Source organism: Salvia hispanica, chromosome 2, assembly GCF_029641045.1.
Source record: "Salvia hispanica isolate PSC_SH4W2 chromosome 2, Shi_PSC_v1, whole genome shotgun sequence".
NCBI classification, from domain to species: domain Eukaryota; kingdom Viridiplantae; phylum Streptophyta; class Magnoliopsida; order Lamiales; family Lamiaceae; genus Salvia; species Salvia hispanica.
Genome location: NC_142693.1, coordinates 39,670,556 through 39,689,419, shown reverse-complemented (window position 1 = coordinate 39,689,419; position 18,864 = coordinate 39,670,556). Strand labels below are relative to the sequence as shown.

General features: G+C 35.5%; 1 protein-coding gene and 2 pseudogenes across 4 annotated transcripts; all 3 read right to left on the bottom strand.

Annotated features, from left to right (window-relative positions):
* Positions 1-1,134: 1,134 nt before the first annotated feature.
* LOC125223486 (uncharacterized) lies at positions 1,135-3,755 on the bottom strand (annotated as a pseudogene). Its single transcript, XR_016135769.1, has 6 exons — positions 3,462-3,755; positions 2,970-3,030; positions 2,454-2,567; positions 2,286-2,384; positions 1,648-1,772; positions 1,135-1,348 (listed from the first exon to the last, which is right to left on the bottom strand). The product of XR_016135769.1 is annotated as an uncharacterized LOC125223486 (transcript).
* A 570-nt stretch (positions 3,756-4,325) lies between these two features.
* Positions 4,326-7,418, bottom strand: LOC125223408 (protein IQ-DOMAIN 2-like; annotated as a pseudogene). Its single transcript, XR_016135768.1, has 6 exons — positions 7,284-7,418; positions 6,813-6,908; positions 6,380-6,697; positions 5,679-5,900; positions 5,336-5,455; positions 4,326-5,262 (listed from the first exon to the last, which is right to left on the bottom strand). The product of XR_016135768.1 is annotated as a protein IQ-DOMAIN 2-like (transcript).
* Positions 7,419-9,193: 1,775 nt separating this feature from the next.
* Positions 9,194-18,864, bottom strand: LOC125201544 (kinesin-like protein KIN-7D, mitochondrial). 2 transcript variants are annotated; one of them, XM_048099704.2, is made up of 26 exons: positions 18,652-18,864; positions 18,194-18,568; positions 17,957-18,054; positions 17,553-17,642; positions 17,300-17,352; positions 16,680-16,745; positions 16,461-16,514; positions 16,219-16,278; positions 15,949-16,027; positions 15,695-15,762; positions 14,965-15,021; positions 14,681-14,785; positions 14,325-14,429; positions 13,982-14,089; positions 13,765-13,896; positions 13,456-13,638; positions 12,924-13,145; positions 12,646-12,783; positions 12,075-12,194; positions 11,941-11,991; positions 11,731-11,778; positions 11,491-11,637; positions 9,999-10,727; positions 9,747-9,876; positions 9,578-9,661; positions 9,194-9,494 (listed from the first exon to the last, which is right to left on the bottom strand). In XM_048099704.2, exons 2-25 carry the CDS (start codon positions 18,529-18,531, stop codon positions 9,579-9,581), a joined length of 3,264 nt encoding a protein of 1,087 aa, XP_047955661.1. In that variant the 5' UTR covers positions 18,532-18,568; positions 18,652-18,864; the 3' UTR covers positions 9,194-9,494; position 9,578. The 2 variants fall into 2 exon arrangements, with proteins under 2 accessions (XP_047955661.1, XP_088921622.1); XM_089065496.1 differs by having other exon boundaries at positions 18,747-18,833.

Sequence of the window (18,864 nt, the reverse complement as noted above, 5' to 3'; positions counted from 1 at the left end):
ATATTTTATAGTAATTCTATATTTGGTGCTTATTTACATTATATTCAAAATTTACGCCATTTTTAAATACGTGTCTCACAAAATATTTTATAGTAATTCTATATTTGGTGTTGAATAGTAGTTAAAAAATACAAAAATAAGTTTAAATTTGCAACATGATTAGATAAGTCTTTTTCATCAAAAATTAAATTGGGGAATTGGTCTCTAAAACCATGAACTTTGCCCAAAATTTGGTATTTCCCATGAACTTTGAAATTGGTATATAATATCACGAACTTTGCATTTTGTTTGGTATTTCCCAAACTCACTCAAATAAGATATGCTTATCAAAATCTTATTTAACATAGGCAACCGAGATATGTTTTATAATATTTGAAACCACTTTTTAAGTTTATAACATGTAGTATAAAAAGTCACGTTGAAAACCACATTGATTTAATTGTGTCAAGTATGATAAAAAAAAACCTCGTAAGTTAGTTAAATATAGTATAATAAACATGCCGTGGGAAATACCAAACAAAATGCAAAGTTTGTGATATTATATACCAATTTCAAAGTTCATGGGAAATACCAAATTTTGGACAAAGTTCATGGTTTTAGAAACTAATTTCCCAATTAAATTTGATGTATAATTAGAGATGGTCTTCGTATTTTATGCATATTTCTCTTTAGAGATTTCCAAAAGAATTATTTTTTGGTTTCATACTAGTTTGACTCGTAGTATTTCTTTTTAAGAAGTCCCAAAAGTATAAAAAAAATTTACACGCTTTTCTCTTTCTTATTTTATTCAACCTATTTTAACTTCTAAAACCTTACAGTATATCTTACTAATTTTTATGCTAAAAAAATCCCCTACTACAAGTAAAATATACTCCTACTTCTCAATACTCCACATTAAAAATTTTAATCAAATAAAGCTGCCATATATAGATAGATATTATTTTCAAAAAATACTCTTTTTTGTGTAAAATTAAAATTGACGAAAACCAGCTTACTTAACAAGATCATTTCACTTCAATTAATAGAAGGATAAGGTGAAACAGAACAAGCAAGGAGAAATAGAAGCTGAAAATTTAAGGCACTTCCCCCAAACACAATCTGAAAATTTATCTGAATGCTGCCTGCAAGAGAACCAGATGTATCAACAAATTATCAACCTTATAAGCCATAACAAACAGTACAAAATCTTGTCATTACATATATCAAGATGAAGTATCATATTTGAGATCCTCAAATCTAGCCAGCAAGTTCGTTTTGTATTCTCCGACTTCCCCATACTCAATGGAATCTGGGGTGGCCTTGATCACAGGTATCGCTCCAGCTTTATGTATAGCATCGACCGCACCTTCTGCAGCATCAGATAGCGAGCCAGAGTGTCAGGGAACCATTCTACTGATCATTGCATACATCGTGTGGGACAGAAACAGTATGGCAGCAACAATAAATAATGAAAGAGTTTCTAGTTAAATCAATAAGAAAGAAAAGATTGTCAGTGTTCATCTTCTATGAGCAGCAACTGATTGATTTGGTGCAGTATATGAAAAGAAGGAAACTGATATTTGAAGTGATTGATTTGCAATCCAATTAAACCATAGTGTTTCTGAACACAAGGAACGTACTAAAAGAAACAAACATTGTAAATCTGACCTGATTTTGAGATGGCAACAAGAGCTTTCAAAGCTAGCCTTCGGGTGCGCTCATCTTTAGCACCTGCTAACATATCCACAAGCAATTGCGCTCCGCCTAATTCAACTATTTCATTCTTCTTTTATCTGGAAGCAAAAGACGTTATAAGTTTACAGGATATCACCAAAAACATTACATCAGTTTCCAGAAAAAGATTACAACAGAAGCATTGGCACCCTAAATCAGACATGCAGCTCCAGAGCTATGCGTATTTTTGTCAGTGCCTTATTTCAGATTGTAGCTCACATACCTATCTTGTTATTCTTCTATGGCCGGTTGGGTACAACTTATATGTTGGATAAAGTATGTTTCATAAAAGCAACTAAGCAAGTGACCATATTTGAATCAGGATATACCAATATAGGAGGAAGAATTGCTGAATTTGAAATAACTTTGAGTATTGACAACTGAATCCTGATGAAATCTTGAACTCACATGACATGATGTTCTTATTTATTTTTGACAAATTATAGAGGATCAACAAAAGAACAGACATTTTACTTGAGGAAAGAATAGTACAAATACAACTTGGCCTACATATGCCAGAATCATTAACATGGTAGTACTACTTACTGCACATGAAAATTTAAGTATTTTACCATCTATTGAAAACCGTGCTAATCTGGATGCTCCCATTCTCTTGAATAAAGGGTCCTTCACTTGTAAAAGTTTAACAGACTGCTGCATCACATTTTCTCCTACAGAAGTCCAATACCATAAACACCTGAGTTTGGAATTTTGATTTAAAGGGTTGAAAACATACGCACCCATGTATGGAAATAAGTGGTAGCCAATTACAGTTGCAGTTCCAGCAAAAAATAGTTTCAACAGCCATCCGATTTTTATTTCTGCATCCTCTTCCAGTGATTTCTCATCTAGTACTGTAGAAAATTAATTTGGTATCAGAATATACATCAAAATACATAAATCTAAATTAACTAGTACTATACGATCTTTCGTAAGGCTAAAAGCATGAGAATGTCTCACACTTAAATGAGAAGCTCATAAGACCACAAAAAAAAAACAACTTCCACCCCAACCATCTCCCCTACCCACTAGACCAAATGTACACACGCGTACTTACATACAATTACAAATACGCACATCACATAAAATATCTAACACACTCATTCACTCTAGCTTATTTATCGATGTTAAGTGTATTTACAACGCTGTTGGTTATACAAGAGGGAGAGTTCAGCATTTATCCAAGTTAGATTTATTTGATCCCCATTGAAATTTATAGATACATAAGAGCAAATGCAATATGGATATTCACCTACCTCTTTTATAGGCTGATGAGAAATTCCGAGTCTGTATAACTGCATTCCTTCTGCAGAAATGCTGCATTTTTCATCGAGCAACAGTACTGTTGGCAATTGAAACTAAAAATATAACATATGACTGTCCCACATCGGTGTCAAGAGAAAACTGAAACTAGTATATAAGTCTCATGGGCCCTCCTCCTATCACCAATTGGTTTTAGTATGGAACTCATGGATTTCTATCAAATACAATAAGAGGGCAAAAACAGATAATAAGAAACATAGTAACTTCACTCCTTCAAACTGCGTATAATGTTCAGTTTATTCAAATGATCCAGTACATCAAATAGGAAAAAATCAGCGATTAGGCAATGCAACTAAATTTACTGACGAAAAAGTAAACATTAATTCGAGCTTTGAAGAGCATTTCGGTTCATCAGTTGAAAAATCCTATCCTCGATTAAGCTAACAAAATACACACAGATGGACATAGCGGATTGTGTAATTTACCTCCTGTGCAAAGTCTGTTTGTGTGTTCCCTTCTGCAACAACGAAAACCCGCGCTGCGTGGATTTGGGGCAACTGGCGATTGTTGTGGTGTAAAACAGCTTAACAAATCGATTCATGATCGCTATTCGCTAGCTTAGAACAGATGTTAATGGCGGCAAACAGCTGCACTCACCATTTCCGATTCCAACACGAATTCAAAGCTTCATGACTCTGAATCCTTCTCTTATTGCTTTGTATATAAATCTTGTCTCCGCCTATTTTAAAAAAACTTTTGAATATTTAGGGCTTTGAACTTTTGGACAAAATTGAATCCAAGCTAGTGCAAAATGTATATGCTTTTCCAATTAACAAGTGGAAATAATAATTATAGTCATATTATTTTGAGGTTATTTTGTGTAAATTTATAATGCTTTCCAATTGAAAAACAAGTGCCAAGTAATTAATTACAGTATTATTTTGTTGTTATTTTTAAATAAGAGATCATACTAAGAAAAAGTATAGTTTTTTTGAATTGCATGTAATGGATCTAGTGACCAATTGTGGATAAAATGGAGTTAATTATATACTGAGTCTGATGCTTAGTTTTCAATATATTAATTGTATTTGATTTTCTAAAATTAGTTTTAATTTACAATTATATACGTTTTATTCTAATTCGTAATAAGAAAATCATAAATTATATGCACATAACTAGTATAACTACCAAAAAAAAGATAACATACAGTAATTGATAGACTATGTATTTTACTTAACGAATAGTATTAACGTCTTCTAAGTTAAATTCGTGACATTCCCAAATCCTCCTAATACAGTTACTGTAGTTGGAAAAAATAGAAAATGTAGTACCAGTCATACAATATCACATAATAGTATAATGCAATTAATATCATAAATAAAATATAAAAAAAATTTAACACTATAATACACAACCTTCTCGTGATACTTTACGTGACAAACCTAACAATAGTAGTATAAAACAAAACAAAATCTATAGCAACATTTGCTGAAGACTGGATTCTGAATAAATCCCTCTATCAATAATCAAATACTCCGTACTTCATTTTTTCTGGATTCCAGCCTCCTTATTGCTGTAGCACCCTTTAGGGTGTCAATTAACTGATCCTCCATTTACATCACCATTCACTAGGGACCTCATGTTGACTTTTGGAGGGCCCGAATGTCGCCTAGCCTGACCCGGTGAAGATGGAAAAGAAAGCCGTTTCTTTGCAAAAGCCGATGTTTCTTTGTCATTGTCCATTCCTGAAGGACTTTGAGACTTCAGCCTGGCCTTTGCCGAGCGAGTTGGTGTCATGTAACTTGGAATGGATGGAGAGCTATCCAAGCTCCCGTCGTCTCTACTAACTGAACCGGCTATGCTATGCCGCCTCCTATTCCTCTCTGATTGAACACTGAACACACTCCTCGAGTCATCCTCTTGACTCATCATGCTCACCTTTGGGCTGGAATTTCTTAGTTTTTGTGCTGCCAATGAAGATACAGTCCTTGGAGACGGAAGGCCGGGAGCCTGGTGGCTATGAGACAGCTTCTGAGTAGCTGCTGGAGATGGATTTTCGGAGTTTAGCTGATGGCGAGCAAAGGACTATGTGATTTCTCCTGCAGCAGTTCCAGGGCTGCCATTTTTTAATGATGAACAATCACGGTTGAGATCTTTCCCTGTTGTATTTTTAGTCTCGAGGGGAGTGGCAGCCATCCATCGTTCCAGCCAGCTCCAGCCCCAGTGAGGATTTGTTGGGTCCATGAACAATAAATTGTTTGATTGTGCTGATTTCTTCCACGTTTGCTGTTTTAAGCGACATTTTATTAAGTTAACGCTGATGCCAGGAGATATCTAGATTGCCATATATAAGAAGTACCTGGTGAGTGTAGGAATAAGCAAGAGCTCTTTCGCGTCTCATTGCAGCTTCGTATTTTTGGAGCAAGCTCGCCTCAGTTTCCTCTTTCGTTTGTGGACTATCATCCCATTCCTCCGCCATCTGCACCACAATTGAAGGTCTTTTAGTGAAAGGGATACTGAAACCTTAACAAAAACTCAGAAAAAAGTAACTGAGGAATGACTATAACTTGTGTAAGCTAGCTAGTAATCACATTTACAAGGATCCAGCCATATCAAATATCAGCATATGCAGAGTGGATTTGTGTTATGCGCAGGTGCCAGATTTCTGAAAAAGACATAATTGCATCAGAGAAAGAACTCACTCTCAAGCTATCCAGCTCTTTTACACGTCTCTGCAAGAGCTGTCGCTGAACTGCCCTACTTTCGTCCAACATTCTGGTTCTTCTTGTTTGGATCTGAGATTGCAACCGAGACAGAGTCTGCAAACATTTCAGAGTGCTTGAAGTCTGCCGTTCTGCTGCTGATCCGTCAACAAGGGACTTCAATCTGACTAGCCCTCTCAAAGCTCGCAATGCCCTCCTCGCCTGAAAATCAGGAATACAATAGCCAGCCCCTATTAGACATAATTCAACTTACAACTGATCTTTAATATAGTCAGTAGTTATAGAACTGTGTAAATGTGCCATTCTTCACTTTCTACAGGTATAGCCAATGAGGCATTGATCATTAAAGATACAAAAATCACAGTTATTGCCTCATCATTAAGTTCTAGATCTCATAAAACTGCTTCAACTGAATGAAAGTTATGAAACCATATCAAGTTCAAATATCCATCAGGTACAAACTAACAGAGCCAGATTAAAGCCAGCATATGTTATATCTAGAATTCAGCATCAGCAATAAAAAACCGTTCAATCATGAAAAAAGGGACATATTATCAACAGCTCAATTTGACCCCAAGAATATAAGTCGAAACATTCTTTATACAATGAAGTTCAAATAAATGACTATCTTATCTAGTTTATTAATGAAGTAAAAAGGGAAAATTTGCATTGCAGCATACCAAGTAACCACGGAACGCTGTCTGGATTTTGAGTGCTGCAACTTCCTCCTGGTGTTTTCCAGAAACTCGAGCCACTGTTGGCAGTGGAACTACCTCCGGAATAGCCTCCACAGCAGCTATTTCTGCTTCAGTAGCCACAGGTGCAGTATCTCCAACAGAGTGAAGGGCGTGCTTTATCTGCTGATTCTCCACCTCTGTCGACCTCGTGTTTCCCACTTGTGAAGGAGGATTGGAGACCTCAAAAGGCTCCTGATTTGGAAAATCAGAAACCGATGGAATTTCGTTCACAAGCAATATCTTCTGTGATTTACTTGATCTCTGCAATGATGAACAAAGCAAATATCAGATGCATCAACAATCCATCAATCAATCATCATATTTTAGCAAACAATTAAACTGTCATCTCATCATTGAATCAAACTTGGCATAATACCTTGGAACGCAGGCCTAGAGCCTTCTTGACTGATGAAAACAAACTTCCTTTCGCCATCCTCTTATCACTCTTTCTTCAATGGCCCTATCCCAAAAACTAGGGAAAAAAGAAACCATAAAATCATTTTGCATAACTCAATTTGCCCTAAAAATCCACAACACCATAATGCACAAACACAAACATCTTTAAAACAGAATCAATACAGCATAGTCTTAACATGTGCATAATTTCACCTCACTTTTCTTAAATATGCAAACCACTAACAAATTATCAAATGTGCAAAAACCACATATGCAAATAGTATACGAGCAGCTATAAATTTAATCATCTAGATTCCATACGTTGTCATCTCCAATTCTACCTGCACATTTCCACTAACTGAGGAACATGTGATAAATACACAAATGCTAAAGAACAGGAACAGGCAAATATAAGGAAAATCAGTCCACAGCATCTAAGAGAGAATATTACTTCAGTGGAGGTTGCCAATCAAATTAGCTGCTTGTCAGATCTCAGATAGTTAGAGTCTCCTCATGATAGAGTCCATCTCAGAATTTGAATCAGACAAATGGAAGACGTTGAACGCTTGTGAATCTTTGCTTGAGGCGTTGGGATTGAAACAACAGTAGTGAAAGCTTCCTTCACTTCACTACTGCGGTGGTTTATCCACCGTGGGACCCACTCACGCGTGTTTTTTTCACAAATTTAAAATTGGTTTTATACATTTGCGTAAAAAGACATTTTGGCTCATGGTTAACGTGAAAAGCCTTGAAATTGTTCAAGGGTAACTTGGAGTAGGTTTAGCAATTAGTGGGTTAATTAGTCATTCGGGGAGTGTTATATTGCTAACTTAATGCTTAATTGCTAACTACAACTCAATAATAGTCATTAGATATTTAAATTAAAGGCCTAGATCATTAACCATAAAATGTCAATACGATCAAAAAAAAACGTCAATAAGGCTATAGAATTAATTCCAATAAAAATCAATAGGGGTATTAATGTCAAGTTAGTTATAATTAACTTTTAAAAGAAATTCCAAAACTTTAAATTCATATAACATATATCAAATTAAAGATAATTTTATAAGGATTCCAACTATATACTACATGCATATGTTCCGACGTCAAAATTTGAAAAAAAAAAATTAGAATTTTCGTATTTTTCGAAATCATTGTGTTGATATTTTCGAAACACTATATTGACATTTTCAAAGCATTGTGTTGATATTTTCGAAACACTATATTGACATTTTCATCCAAAACCCTAATTTGGCGTTTTTTTTAATTTTTTTCGATTTAATTAATAAAAACGCAAATTACACGTGGCAAATTGTAGACCACACGTTTTTTAAAATCATGTAGCCTTGAATTAGTTGTAGTTAGCAATTAAATGATGAGTTAGCAATTGATCACTCCCCTTAGTCATTCACCATGAAATTACTAGTAGATCAAATTTACTCAGCTCTATTAAACCAAATTTTTTGTGGATTTTCCTAAATATTGAAATATAATTTTATCTCAAAAAATTATAAATGTAATCTAACAATATACATTATGGAATATAGCAATTAACAGTGCACATTTTGTTAACGACACATGATTCACGTATGCTATAGACATAAATTAACGTTTGCAATCCGGTACACAATCTTAATTTAAATATTGAAAAAGTAATCAAATACTCCCTCCGTCCCATTCAAGGTGATCACCTTTTCGTTTTTGTTCGTCCAAATCAAGATGGTCACTTTCCAATTTTGGAATCAACCTTCTCTTATCTCTCCTCTCACCTTATTAAAATATTCAACTATCTTTTTTCTCTGTACTTTATTCCACCTAACAACACTTCCTCGTGCCACTCAAGAATGTGGTCATTTTGAGTGGGAAGGAGAAAGTACTAAACTATTCCTCTAGTTGCTCATATCAAAACCAAAGGATAGAACTCTGGAATACACTATTCCATAAATAATTATGAAGTGATTTTGAAGCGAGCAAACTGCTGCATAGCGATTTCAATTAGATAATATGGAGTAAGAGTAACAAATTGATTGCAAAACCACACAAATTTAAAGAGAGTAAAAGTTTTAAAAGTAAAGTTGGATAAAATGTTATTACTTGATTTAAAGGCCAAACCGAGCTCATATTTTAAAAAATCACTGTTTTGTTTAAAATTGAAGTTACAATATTTCACCTAGACTAATGATAATATATACGCACTTCGTATTGCTTAGACGACGACCTTCTAAATCATTATAGTTTTTGCTAGATTTAGAAAATACTAGCAATATACTAGTACTCCAAAATTTCGAATTTCATCAAGCTTTAGAACGTTCAGTTACGTAAACTTTTAAATTCATAATAAACCCCATAAGTCCATAAACATGAACCGTAACAAAATGCTTTCCTCGCATATTAATATGACATGAGGATCCAACTGATTGATACAACAGAGACATACTGAATTTTCTGTACTGTAATTTCTATACATTTTACTAATTTCACTCAAATTTGACAATGCTTGCGCCCCATAATCTCAAACGCGAGGCTGCAGCTCTTCACCAAACTCCTATATCTATTATCATTCTCACAATAATATACAAAGTTGTGGATTACATACACTTGAACTAATGAAAGAATGGCACCTGCCATTTCAGGAAAATAACAAGCAGGTAACGATGATCATCTACACACAAATCAAGGGAAAACATTAGTAATTCTGAAGCCAGCATAATCAGTTTGTTGAATAATATTATACAGAAATCAGACCTTAAGTAAAGGCAAAAATCCTGTCAGAAATTTTTGATCGGCAAATAGGACATTCAGAACAGGCAAGGGAACACGACTTGCATACTGCAGTCGTGGTAACAGCACAACATTAGTAGTATTCCATGAACGAGTTCCAATAATACAAAAATAAAAAGTTATACAAACTTACAGCAAAAATGGCGGCATGGGAGAAGCATTGCTGCGCTAGGCGACTCGAAACAAACTTTACACATGTGTGAATTCGCATCACCATTTACGGTGTACCTCATTTCCTTCTCTTTTATCTCCTGCATTCGAGCCTGAAGAAATATGCAGGGGAAACAACCATAATACCAGCAGCCATCACTAATTTGCAGGTTTAGAGTTGGAATTTTCACAAAAACATTATGATTATTTTAAAGCATGGGATAACAGTATTTACCTTGAGGCGGACGACGAGTGGTTCTTCTTTGGGAACATCTACATGTGGTATTGAATTATCAGAGGCTTCCCTGCTTTTATGTAATGAATTTGCATCCTTCTCAGCAATTCCAATTTTTGGAACATTTATTTTGTCTTTGTCCTCATGCAGTCTGCCATTCGTCCTCTGTTCTTGCTCAACACTTCCCTCTTTCTTTAGTTGAGCAACAAGAACCCACATGTTTGCTAGATCATTCTCTAGTGCTGCCTCCCTCTTCTTTGCCTCTTCAAATTTTTTCCGGTATTCATCTTCCAGAACTTCCTTCTCAGCCAAGGCAGCCTCAAGAGTCGCCTCTCGCTGTTTCCTTGCTTGCAGCTCCAACTTCAGATCATCAGAATCAAGACTCCACAAATCAAAGTCACCATTAACCATTCCAGAATCATTTGATCTGCTGGAGGCCCGACCTCTTCGACCAGTTCTTTGTATTTCATTAAGCCTGCGGTTACCTCCATTTCCAGAGTTTCTAGAGCTTATCTCACGAGCAGCCAATAATTCTTTTTCCAACTTGGCATTTTGCACAGATAGCTTAGTAACTTCACCAGCTAAGTTCTTTAGCTCTACTGCAGCAGCAGATGCTAATTCTTTAGCATAAGAAGCTTCCTCAGATAATTTCTGATTCTGTACACGTAACCCACTATTTTCCTCTAAAGTTTGAGTATGTTCTAGCTTTAGTTTCTCATTTTCAGTTTCCTGTTTTGAATAAAAAATTCCAGTCAAACACATAAGCAGAATTATGTTGTGTAATTTTTAAAAATGGCAATGAAATTCAATATGTCAATGGCAAGCAAAAAAACAAGCCACAACAACATTCACAGCTAACATCCAACAAATATAGAAACCCAGTAAAGGGTCCTGAATCCCCAAGCATGTGTTCAGCCCAAAGTAGAAAATATAACGAGCCAAGTAGATAAGGAAAAGTGCTTCAAAGTTAACTTCATCCAAATTAAAGAATTAAATTGACTTAAGTAAGACAAAAAAAGGTACGGAACATGTGAGAAGAAGGAATGTAAAGAGGCAGTGTAGAAAAACTACTTTAAAGGTATAGGAACAGGAAAAAAAGAAAAAATTAAACATGTTAAGCAGAGAAGTAAAAGCACTTGAAATGAACTTCATTTCTGTAGAGGTGATATGTGGACTATCGTCAAGTTTACAGAAAAAAATAAGAGAAATTAAACAAATCATCCACAAGAATCTGTGAGGTTCTCTAACTTGTTCAGATCATTAGAAATTGTTCCTGGTTTATCTGGAAATTATTTGTATTAGGAACTAAGCAAATCCTCTCCAATGCCTTATAACCAGAACATAGTTGAAACCATGACCTAATAAATGATTACTAAGCTGTATTTGCTAGCCTTAAAAACCTTTGTGCACTAGTGCGATTACACTTACATCCAGATACGTTGTGCAAATAGATTATACCATATAGCAACTAAGGACCTGCTACACATCTAACCTGTGATTGCACTTTCTTTCTCAACTCGTCTGCACATTCATCAGATACACACATTCCAGCCATGGGTGTCTTCATGCCACCAGATAATGAAGAGACTTGTAGTTCCAGGAGAAGGATTTTGTCTTGCAGTTCCTTGTTCTCAGCACACTGTAGATCAGAAAGCACATCCACATTATAAAACAGATTAATGATCTAAATAATGAAGGCAGTAATAGGTTTTACTTCTACGGAAAAAATTACCTTGTTCTGCAGCTGTTCTTGAAGAATACGGTTATCTGCTGACTTAATCTGCATTACAAGTCAAAAGGTGTCAGAAGATCCACCTACTGTGCTTGGCAAGTAGCAAAGAAAGGGATACTTTAGTGGAAGAAAAAACGATAATAAATTTCCATTTATCGCATAACAATTAACATGAACCAGGACACCAGGAGGGAGGATAAAAGAAAACACCTCAAGCTCAAAAGCCTTCTCACTGCACTGTGCCATCAATTTCATGACAGTCTGCCACAAGAAAGAAAAAGAAAACTTGTCAAGCTAATATAAAAAACAAGCCAGCAAGTGTTTTTGTTATGATTAAGGAGGACCTGCTGCATTTCAACCATGGATGCATTAGCAACAGAAGATTCACGTCTCTCAACTATCCTTTGTTCTAAAGCTCTCATCTGCTTCCGCTTTTCTTGTATTTCATATTCCAAGCTTTCAATCTAAGAATAAAAATACAGGAACATCTTTTAGAGTTCAAAAGCATTGGTCAGGTTCTAGCCAATAGAAGGTGATGGTATATATATAACAAAAATACTTCCAAGTATCACAGAGGACCAGATTTATAAATTCCTTGTGGCTCTAAAAATAGTGCCTCTAACACTGTAGATAGTATTTCAATACATAACAAGTTTCAAGTGGGAAAGGTTCTGCACTCAAATACTGTCTCACGTTGCACGTCCTTTTATTAAGACCATAAGGAACAGCAAAACTGACAAACTGCATATTGACAGTGGGGAGGGCAAGGAAATGATTCTTAGTCTAGACAGTGTTTTTAAATTTGTTATTTGTCAAACAGGAAAAAATGTAGCATTAGCATTACATATTTCCAGGTTAAGAGATAGAGTATTTAAAAGAGACATATGGTACTTTAGGAAGAAAATTGCAAGGTACCTGATCCTTTGAGATATTGGGATCATTTACAGATTGGTCAACCAGACGCTTTAGGGTACTTGTGCCCAATGCAATCTCTTCTGCAAGCATCTTTACTTGCTCACCAAGGAGATCCATCTCATGTGATGATGTGCCATCCTACATTATAAATAAATAAACTAAACATTTTATCTATGCCAAGATCTCAAGGGTGATCACAACTTTAAAGCAAACATAAGATCACTGAAATCAATTGGGAGGATAAAAGAAAATGAATTAGAGAAAAGTTGGATACATACTAGATGTAGTTTTGACATAGAGGAAAATCCACTAATAAGTTCACCCGCATGAGTTGTTTCGGATGTAGTACTGCCAGCTTGTGCTATATCCTCATTCCACTTGCTGGATGATCTTCTGTGTTTCAGTATATATGCATCTGATGAGGTAGTTAAACCAGAGGCTGGAGAATCCTTTTGGTTCTCATGGTAGAGTTTCAGAGAATCGGTATGCACCGCATCCAACTTTTGCCATACAGAAACATGAAATGTAGAATGAGTGACGTACAAATTGGTTTCCATTACGCAAATCATAGAAGACATAATAATGATGCACATAAACCAATAAATTTATATTTAGTGCATAATAAAGAAACATATATAATTAAACAATCAAGCTAAAGAATTTGAAAAGAAAGACTAATCTGACCCTGTCCATTGCCGGGAAATAATAAAGTCTAGTTTCAAAGGAATGACAGCCACCAAAGCAAGAATAGAGCAAGTACATTTGCTTGAACATCCCTTGCGAAATAAGTAAATGAGAATAACAACTTACTTCATCTTCAGCAGCAGAAAGACTCCTTTGATGAGAGGCCATGTCGTTCATGTATCCTGGCATCGCGTTTTTTGAAGAGACGAGTATCAGTTTTGTTAGCCTCTGAATTCTACTCATTAGAGCAGCCTTGGCATCTTCCTCCTCCTCCAGTCTTGACTGCATTTTGAATTGTCCTTCTTCTAACTGTAAAATGAACATAGATGGTAGAAAAATGCCAATTGTTGATCCTATTCCACCAAAACCAGAGAAGCAGATAACACACAGTAGTAAAGATTTTGGCAAGAATTTTAAAATAAATGCTAATTATACCTGTTGCTTTAAAACAATAATATCTTCGTGGCTAACACCAGCAAGCACGCCCCTCTTAAGCTGGTCAAGTTCTTCTTTGAGAGATGATATTTCTTTTTGATACTTCTTAATCAATGATTTTTCATCAATAATCTGAAATTTAAATAAATTAATACCAAGACAATTGGCCTCTCTAAACATGAATATAGCTACAAAGCATACATGTATACAGACTCACCCTATTACGTGAGGCGTAGATCTCAACACGTTTTGCCCTGCTGGCAAATTTTAAGGTGTTATGAGTTTCCTCCATATTGCTTGATGCTGGAGTAATCGTACAAATAAGCTGAGGAAATAAAGTATCATGATTTTAAATAATGCATTTCAACCAGTATAGTATAATTAAATTTAAAACTCATATTGAGGCTAGAGTATTGCAAGTAGATAATGATCAAAATACATGTTGGTGCGATCTTCGGACAAATGTTTATAAAATTACCACATGATTGACTGATACTTTCATGATTAAAATTGAAAGATGAGACAATTTTCAGGTATAAACTAAAGTTGCCCATGCTCACCGAAACGTGTCCGCGCCCACTTAGTGAGGATTGTAGAAGGCGTGTAAGCTTTGAATCCCGATAAGGAACATGGGATGACTTTCCTTCACTTAGTTTTCCAATTACCTTCGCAATTTAGAACATTGAGATCATCATCAAAAGACAAAAAGCACATGGCAAAAAAAACAGATTTCGGAGAAGAAGTTTAGATGTCATCGCAGTTTGAAATAAGAACTTATCATTTTATCAATATGCCAGTGCTGACATGGCAATGAAACAAGGAAAAGAGTGATCATACAATATTACAAGTGCAGGAAAATGGACTAACTACCAGCAGAAAGGTCTTCAGCTTAAGACAAGTAAGTTCCAATACTCACAGTTCCGAGAGTTAGAAGACTTTTATTGATGTAAGATCCTTCCTTTCGCCTAATCCCGGTTGTTTCAGTTTTTGCACTTTCAGACCCCGCTAGATCAATTAAGTTCTGCATAACAAAGATAGGGGTGGGTGTAAATTTTCATCAAAGCTTGTGATGCATTTGAAAGTAATAAAATTCTTGTATTCTTGTATGGGCAGAATTCAAAATATCAAATATATATAGTGACAAGAGAGAAACAGAGAGTTAATTTCCAGCATTCAAATGTGATTAAAGAAAATACACACCAGTTGTGAGAAAATAACTCCGTCATAATCATCTCCATGGTTACTACTCTCGATCATCTGGACCAGTATAAACAAACGCATTTAAAGTTGTTAGAAGACCAGAAGGCAGAACAATAACAAAGATATCAGTGCATCAGTAGATATAATTGGAGTAGAATATATGTTATTGTATTACTAACAACCTAGAAAGTATAAGTGACCACATAAAAAGGAAATGTCAAACAAAATAAGCATATATCACATGCATTAGGAAATTAAATAGTTGTAGAGGCATAATCAATATCAAACTTGAAATTTATTTTAAGGTTCCAGTTCACATAATAATTCATTTTTAACTCGTTTGCCTATCTTTTGCATTTTTATTTTTTTTTGCAGCACTACCCAATTACTCTCATTTAATTACTACCACGAAATGGACTAGCTTCTTTTATGCTAAAAATTTAATATGACTAGTTGATATGCATTGGTCACCATTGGCCTTATGGTCCCTATGCTCACAATGAAAATGAGTTCCCAATTCCCCATTCACCTCAGACCAAGAAGATCAATATGCGAATTCTTCATGAGAAAATAAAGTAAAATGACATAGTAACCGATATCGCAACAGTGAAACCAAGCTTCAGTAAAATGAAAACTAATGAAATTTACATTTTTATCATTAATTTTAAATAAATGCGGGTCTAGTGGAACTCAATAAAGAATAAAGAACTAATTCTAACAGGTTACATACCAATGTGAATATAGTATGGCTACGGCTGCTAAAGAGGTTGAAATTATTTGATCCAACATGTCGATGCTCTGCAATTGTAATAAGAGTAGTGCCGCCATCAGATTTAGATGTAATATATCATACATATCAAACTTCAAAAGTTGTATGAAGAAATACATATATGATGGACTATGCCTGAAAAGTGTGGGGGGGAAAACAAACATACAATCATGTGATGTGGACCCACACAAGTTGCACAACACACTAAAATATACCTTCTCCTGCAGCAATAAATGAAAGGGCGTGCCCAGGGGATAAAACAACTTCTTCCTTAATGCCCTCAACATAAGTTCCCTGCACATACGAGAATAAAAGGTCATAAGCTAATGAAAACTTAAGGCCTTTTAGATTAAACAACTCAGTTACTACACAAGAATAACTCCTACAAATACAAATAAGAGTACCGTCAAGGATAAAGTTTCAGCTATTAAAAAGTGATAATGTACTCTACATACAGAGGATAAAGACAATTAATATGAAAAAACCTGTGCATCTTCTCTCACGCGCAAATTTTGACCAGTGGGGTCCAGTAAGTCATTAATCACCTGATAACAAAGGCATCGAGGAACATGAAGAAGTTCTTAAGTGCCCAGAAAAGGTAGTTTTTTATTAAAATTTTAAGGGATAAACTACATGCAAAAGACATGAACATTGTATGAGCACGTAAATTTAGAAAAATATAAGTTGTTCACATGTTGATATGGTAATTGTTAAAAGTATTACTAACCTCATTGTAAATTTCTAGATATGACACTCGGAGTAGGAATTCACGACCTGGAGTCTGAAAAGAAATTACCGTCATCCGTTATCTGTTGATTATACTACATAATAGCATCTAATGACAACAACAAATAAATAAAAAGTACAACACAACACAGGCAAACACTAAAATATAGCGTTTGGTTATAATGTTCAGGCAACCACAATAAGTTTTCGGCAAACATACATCTTGAATTATGCTGAAGACGTCCTTTATAGCCAATGGTATGATCCCTGGAGAACTTTGATCACCCTGATACGAAATATGCAGAAAATAATGAGATGTCATAGCTATTCCTAAAAATTCTTTTGTAATTTTCTATTAACTTGTAATTTCAATAGAGATAAGCAAACAGAACAAACAGCAGAGAACAAGGTCGAGAACAGTGATAGTAGTTAGACTGTAAGGAAGAATATCACATGGTTCATTCTTGGGGTACAAAATGAATTATATAAATGATTTTTGAGTGTCCATTCTGTAATTTAGTGTCAGTTGAACCAACAAAACAAACTAAATCATCAAGGAATCTACCATACTCTCAACTTTCAATAAAAATATATATACCCCAGCAATAGGCATCAGTGCATCCAATCACATGACATCAAATCAAACGTCTACCTATTGCTTATATCCACAAGAGCCATTCACTGTATAATTTCTTTGCAGATAAATTTTGAATAATGATTGTAACACCTCCGAAAAACTGATAAAAAATAGCATATTCATCCGTGTACCAATTCCAGGCTTATGACTCAGTCCTACCATGTAAAATTAACAGGAAGGAAATAAAGGTGATTTTAACTTACATGCATAGTGTGTGTTTTCCCACTACTGGTGACACCATAAGCAAATACGGTTCCTGCACATGGACTTGATCAGTGCTAATTTGCAGAACATTTAGAAAATAACTAGTCAAGCGATCATCCCTATGGAGACAATTGGCATGCAATGCTAGCCCATAACAGAAGGTGGACACCGTGGCCTTAAAACATAGTTATTCAATTGCAACCTAGTCATGAATGGCTTCAAAAGGTTCGCGTGTAAATAAGTTCAGCTTACCATTTACACCGTCCATTGCAGCCTTAACTACAGGTCGAGCTGCTACTTCATAGACTTCAGGAGTGTTTGTACTAGATCCAAAAACCTTATCTGTTAAGAGCACGAATATGCAAATGGTAAAACATCATAATTAGACAATTTCATTTCATTGGATAAATTTCCCACAAAACGTATTAAATAAATGTACACTGCTTACAACTAGTATATCTTTTTTAATCGAAAACCTAATAACAATGAATTTTTACCAGTTTATACATTTCAATATTGCCCTTTCCATAGCTCAACCATAACACTCATTGCAGTTCACATAATTGAGAATGCAAAATCCAGAAAGCAGTGACGATCTATAACTCCAAAGTATCACAAGAAACAATTCGGAAGTACCAAAGGATACTGAACTTTACCGAATGCATAAGCCGTCATTGGATTATACTCATTCCGCACGGTTTTCTCACCATCTGCATACCATGCGACCTCATCTCCTCTTTGATATTCCCTTTCACTGCATTAACATGGCATAACAATGTAATGAGAGTTGATTGATTCAACTTCATCAAATTATAACCTAACCTGAAACCTTGCCCCAAATTAAGAAGTTTGAAAATCAATTAAAATCAGATCCATCAATAAATTCAAATCACCTCAGAGGCCGAAATCTAATTGTCACTGCAATGCTATCCCCCGATCTCGAAGCACTCCCCAGTGGCTCTCCAGTCAGCTGCTCCTCCATCGACGGATAAGTCACCGGCGTGCGGCTTCGCGAATAGTCGCCACCATTGCGATTAGACGCCGTGGATCTAGAGCCGTATCCTCCGCTGCCACCGGCGCCGTAGAAAGACGTCGCAGAAGAGGCACATGAGCGCGGCATTAAACGACCGTTCATCATCGATGACGAAGACGACGTTGATGAATAAGGAGTCGACGGTTTCCGCTGACCAAACGGTGAGCTACTTCTTCCTCTGGAAGACGAAGCCGCCATTTCTCCAAACACAACAAATTGAATAACAACTCACAATCTATGACATTAAACAATTAGTCAGTTTGCCTGAGTCAGTGCTATGAAAATGTAGACATCGGAAATTAGGGAATAGTGAATTACAGGAATGATATGTCAGAAATCACATGGCTTGAATCTGTAAAGTGAATGAGATTGCTATAATTTTGAATTTCCTAACTTGGAATGAGATCACTCACACACACATGCGCGTCTGTGTGCGAACAGAGAGATGAGAGAGTGAACTCGGGGTTTCTTCTTCTTAAAGACAAAGGAGTTGCAGTGTAGAGAGGGAGAGAGTAATGAGTAAAGATGTGA

Bases quoted from the DNA above. Each gene is read 5' to 3' on its own strand.
- LOC125201544 (XM_048099704.2), bottom strand. From the start codon at position 18,531: ATGGCGGCTTCGTCTTCCAGAGGAAGAAGTAGCTCACCGTTTGGTCAG. The intron at 18,055-18,193 runs GTGATTTGAATT...ATGTTAATGCAG, and splicing joins ATTAGATTTCGGCCTCTGAG to TGAAAGGGAATATCAAAGAG. The intron at 17,643-17,956 runs GTAAAGTTCAGT...TGCTCTTAACAG, and splicing joins AATGACGGCTTATGCATTCG to ATAAGGTTTTTGGATCTAGT.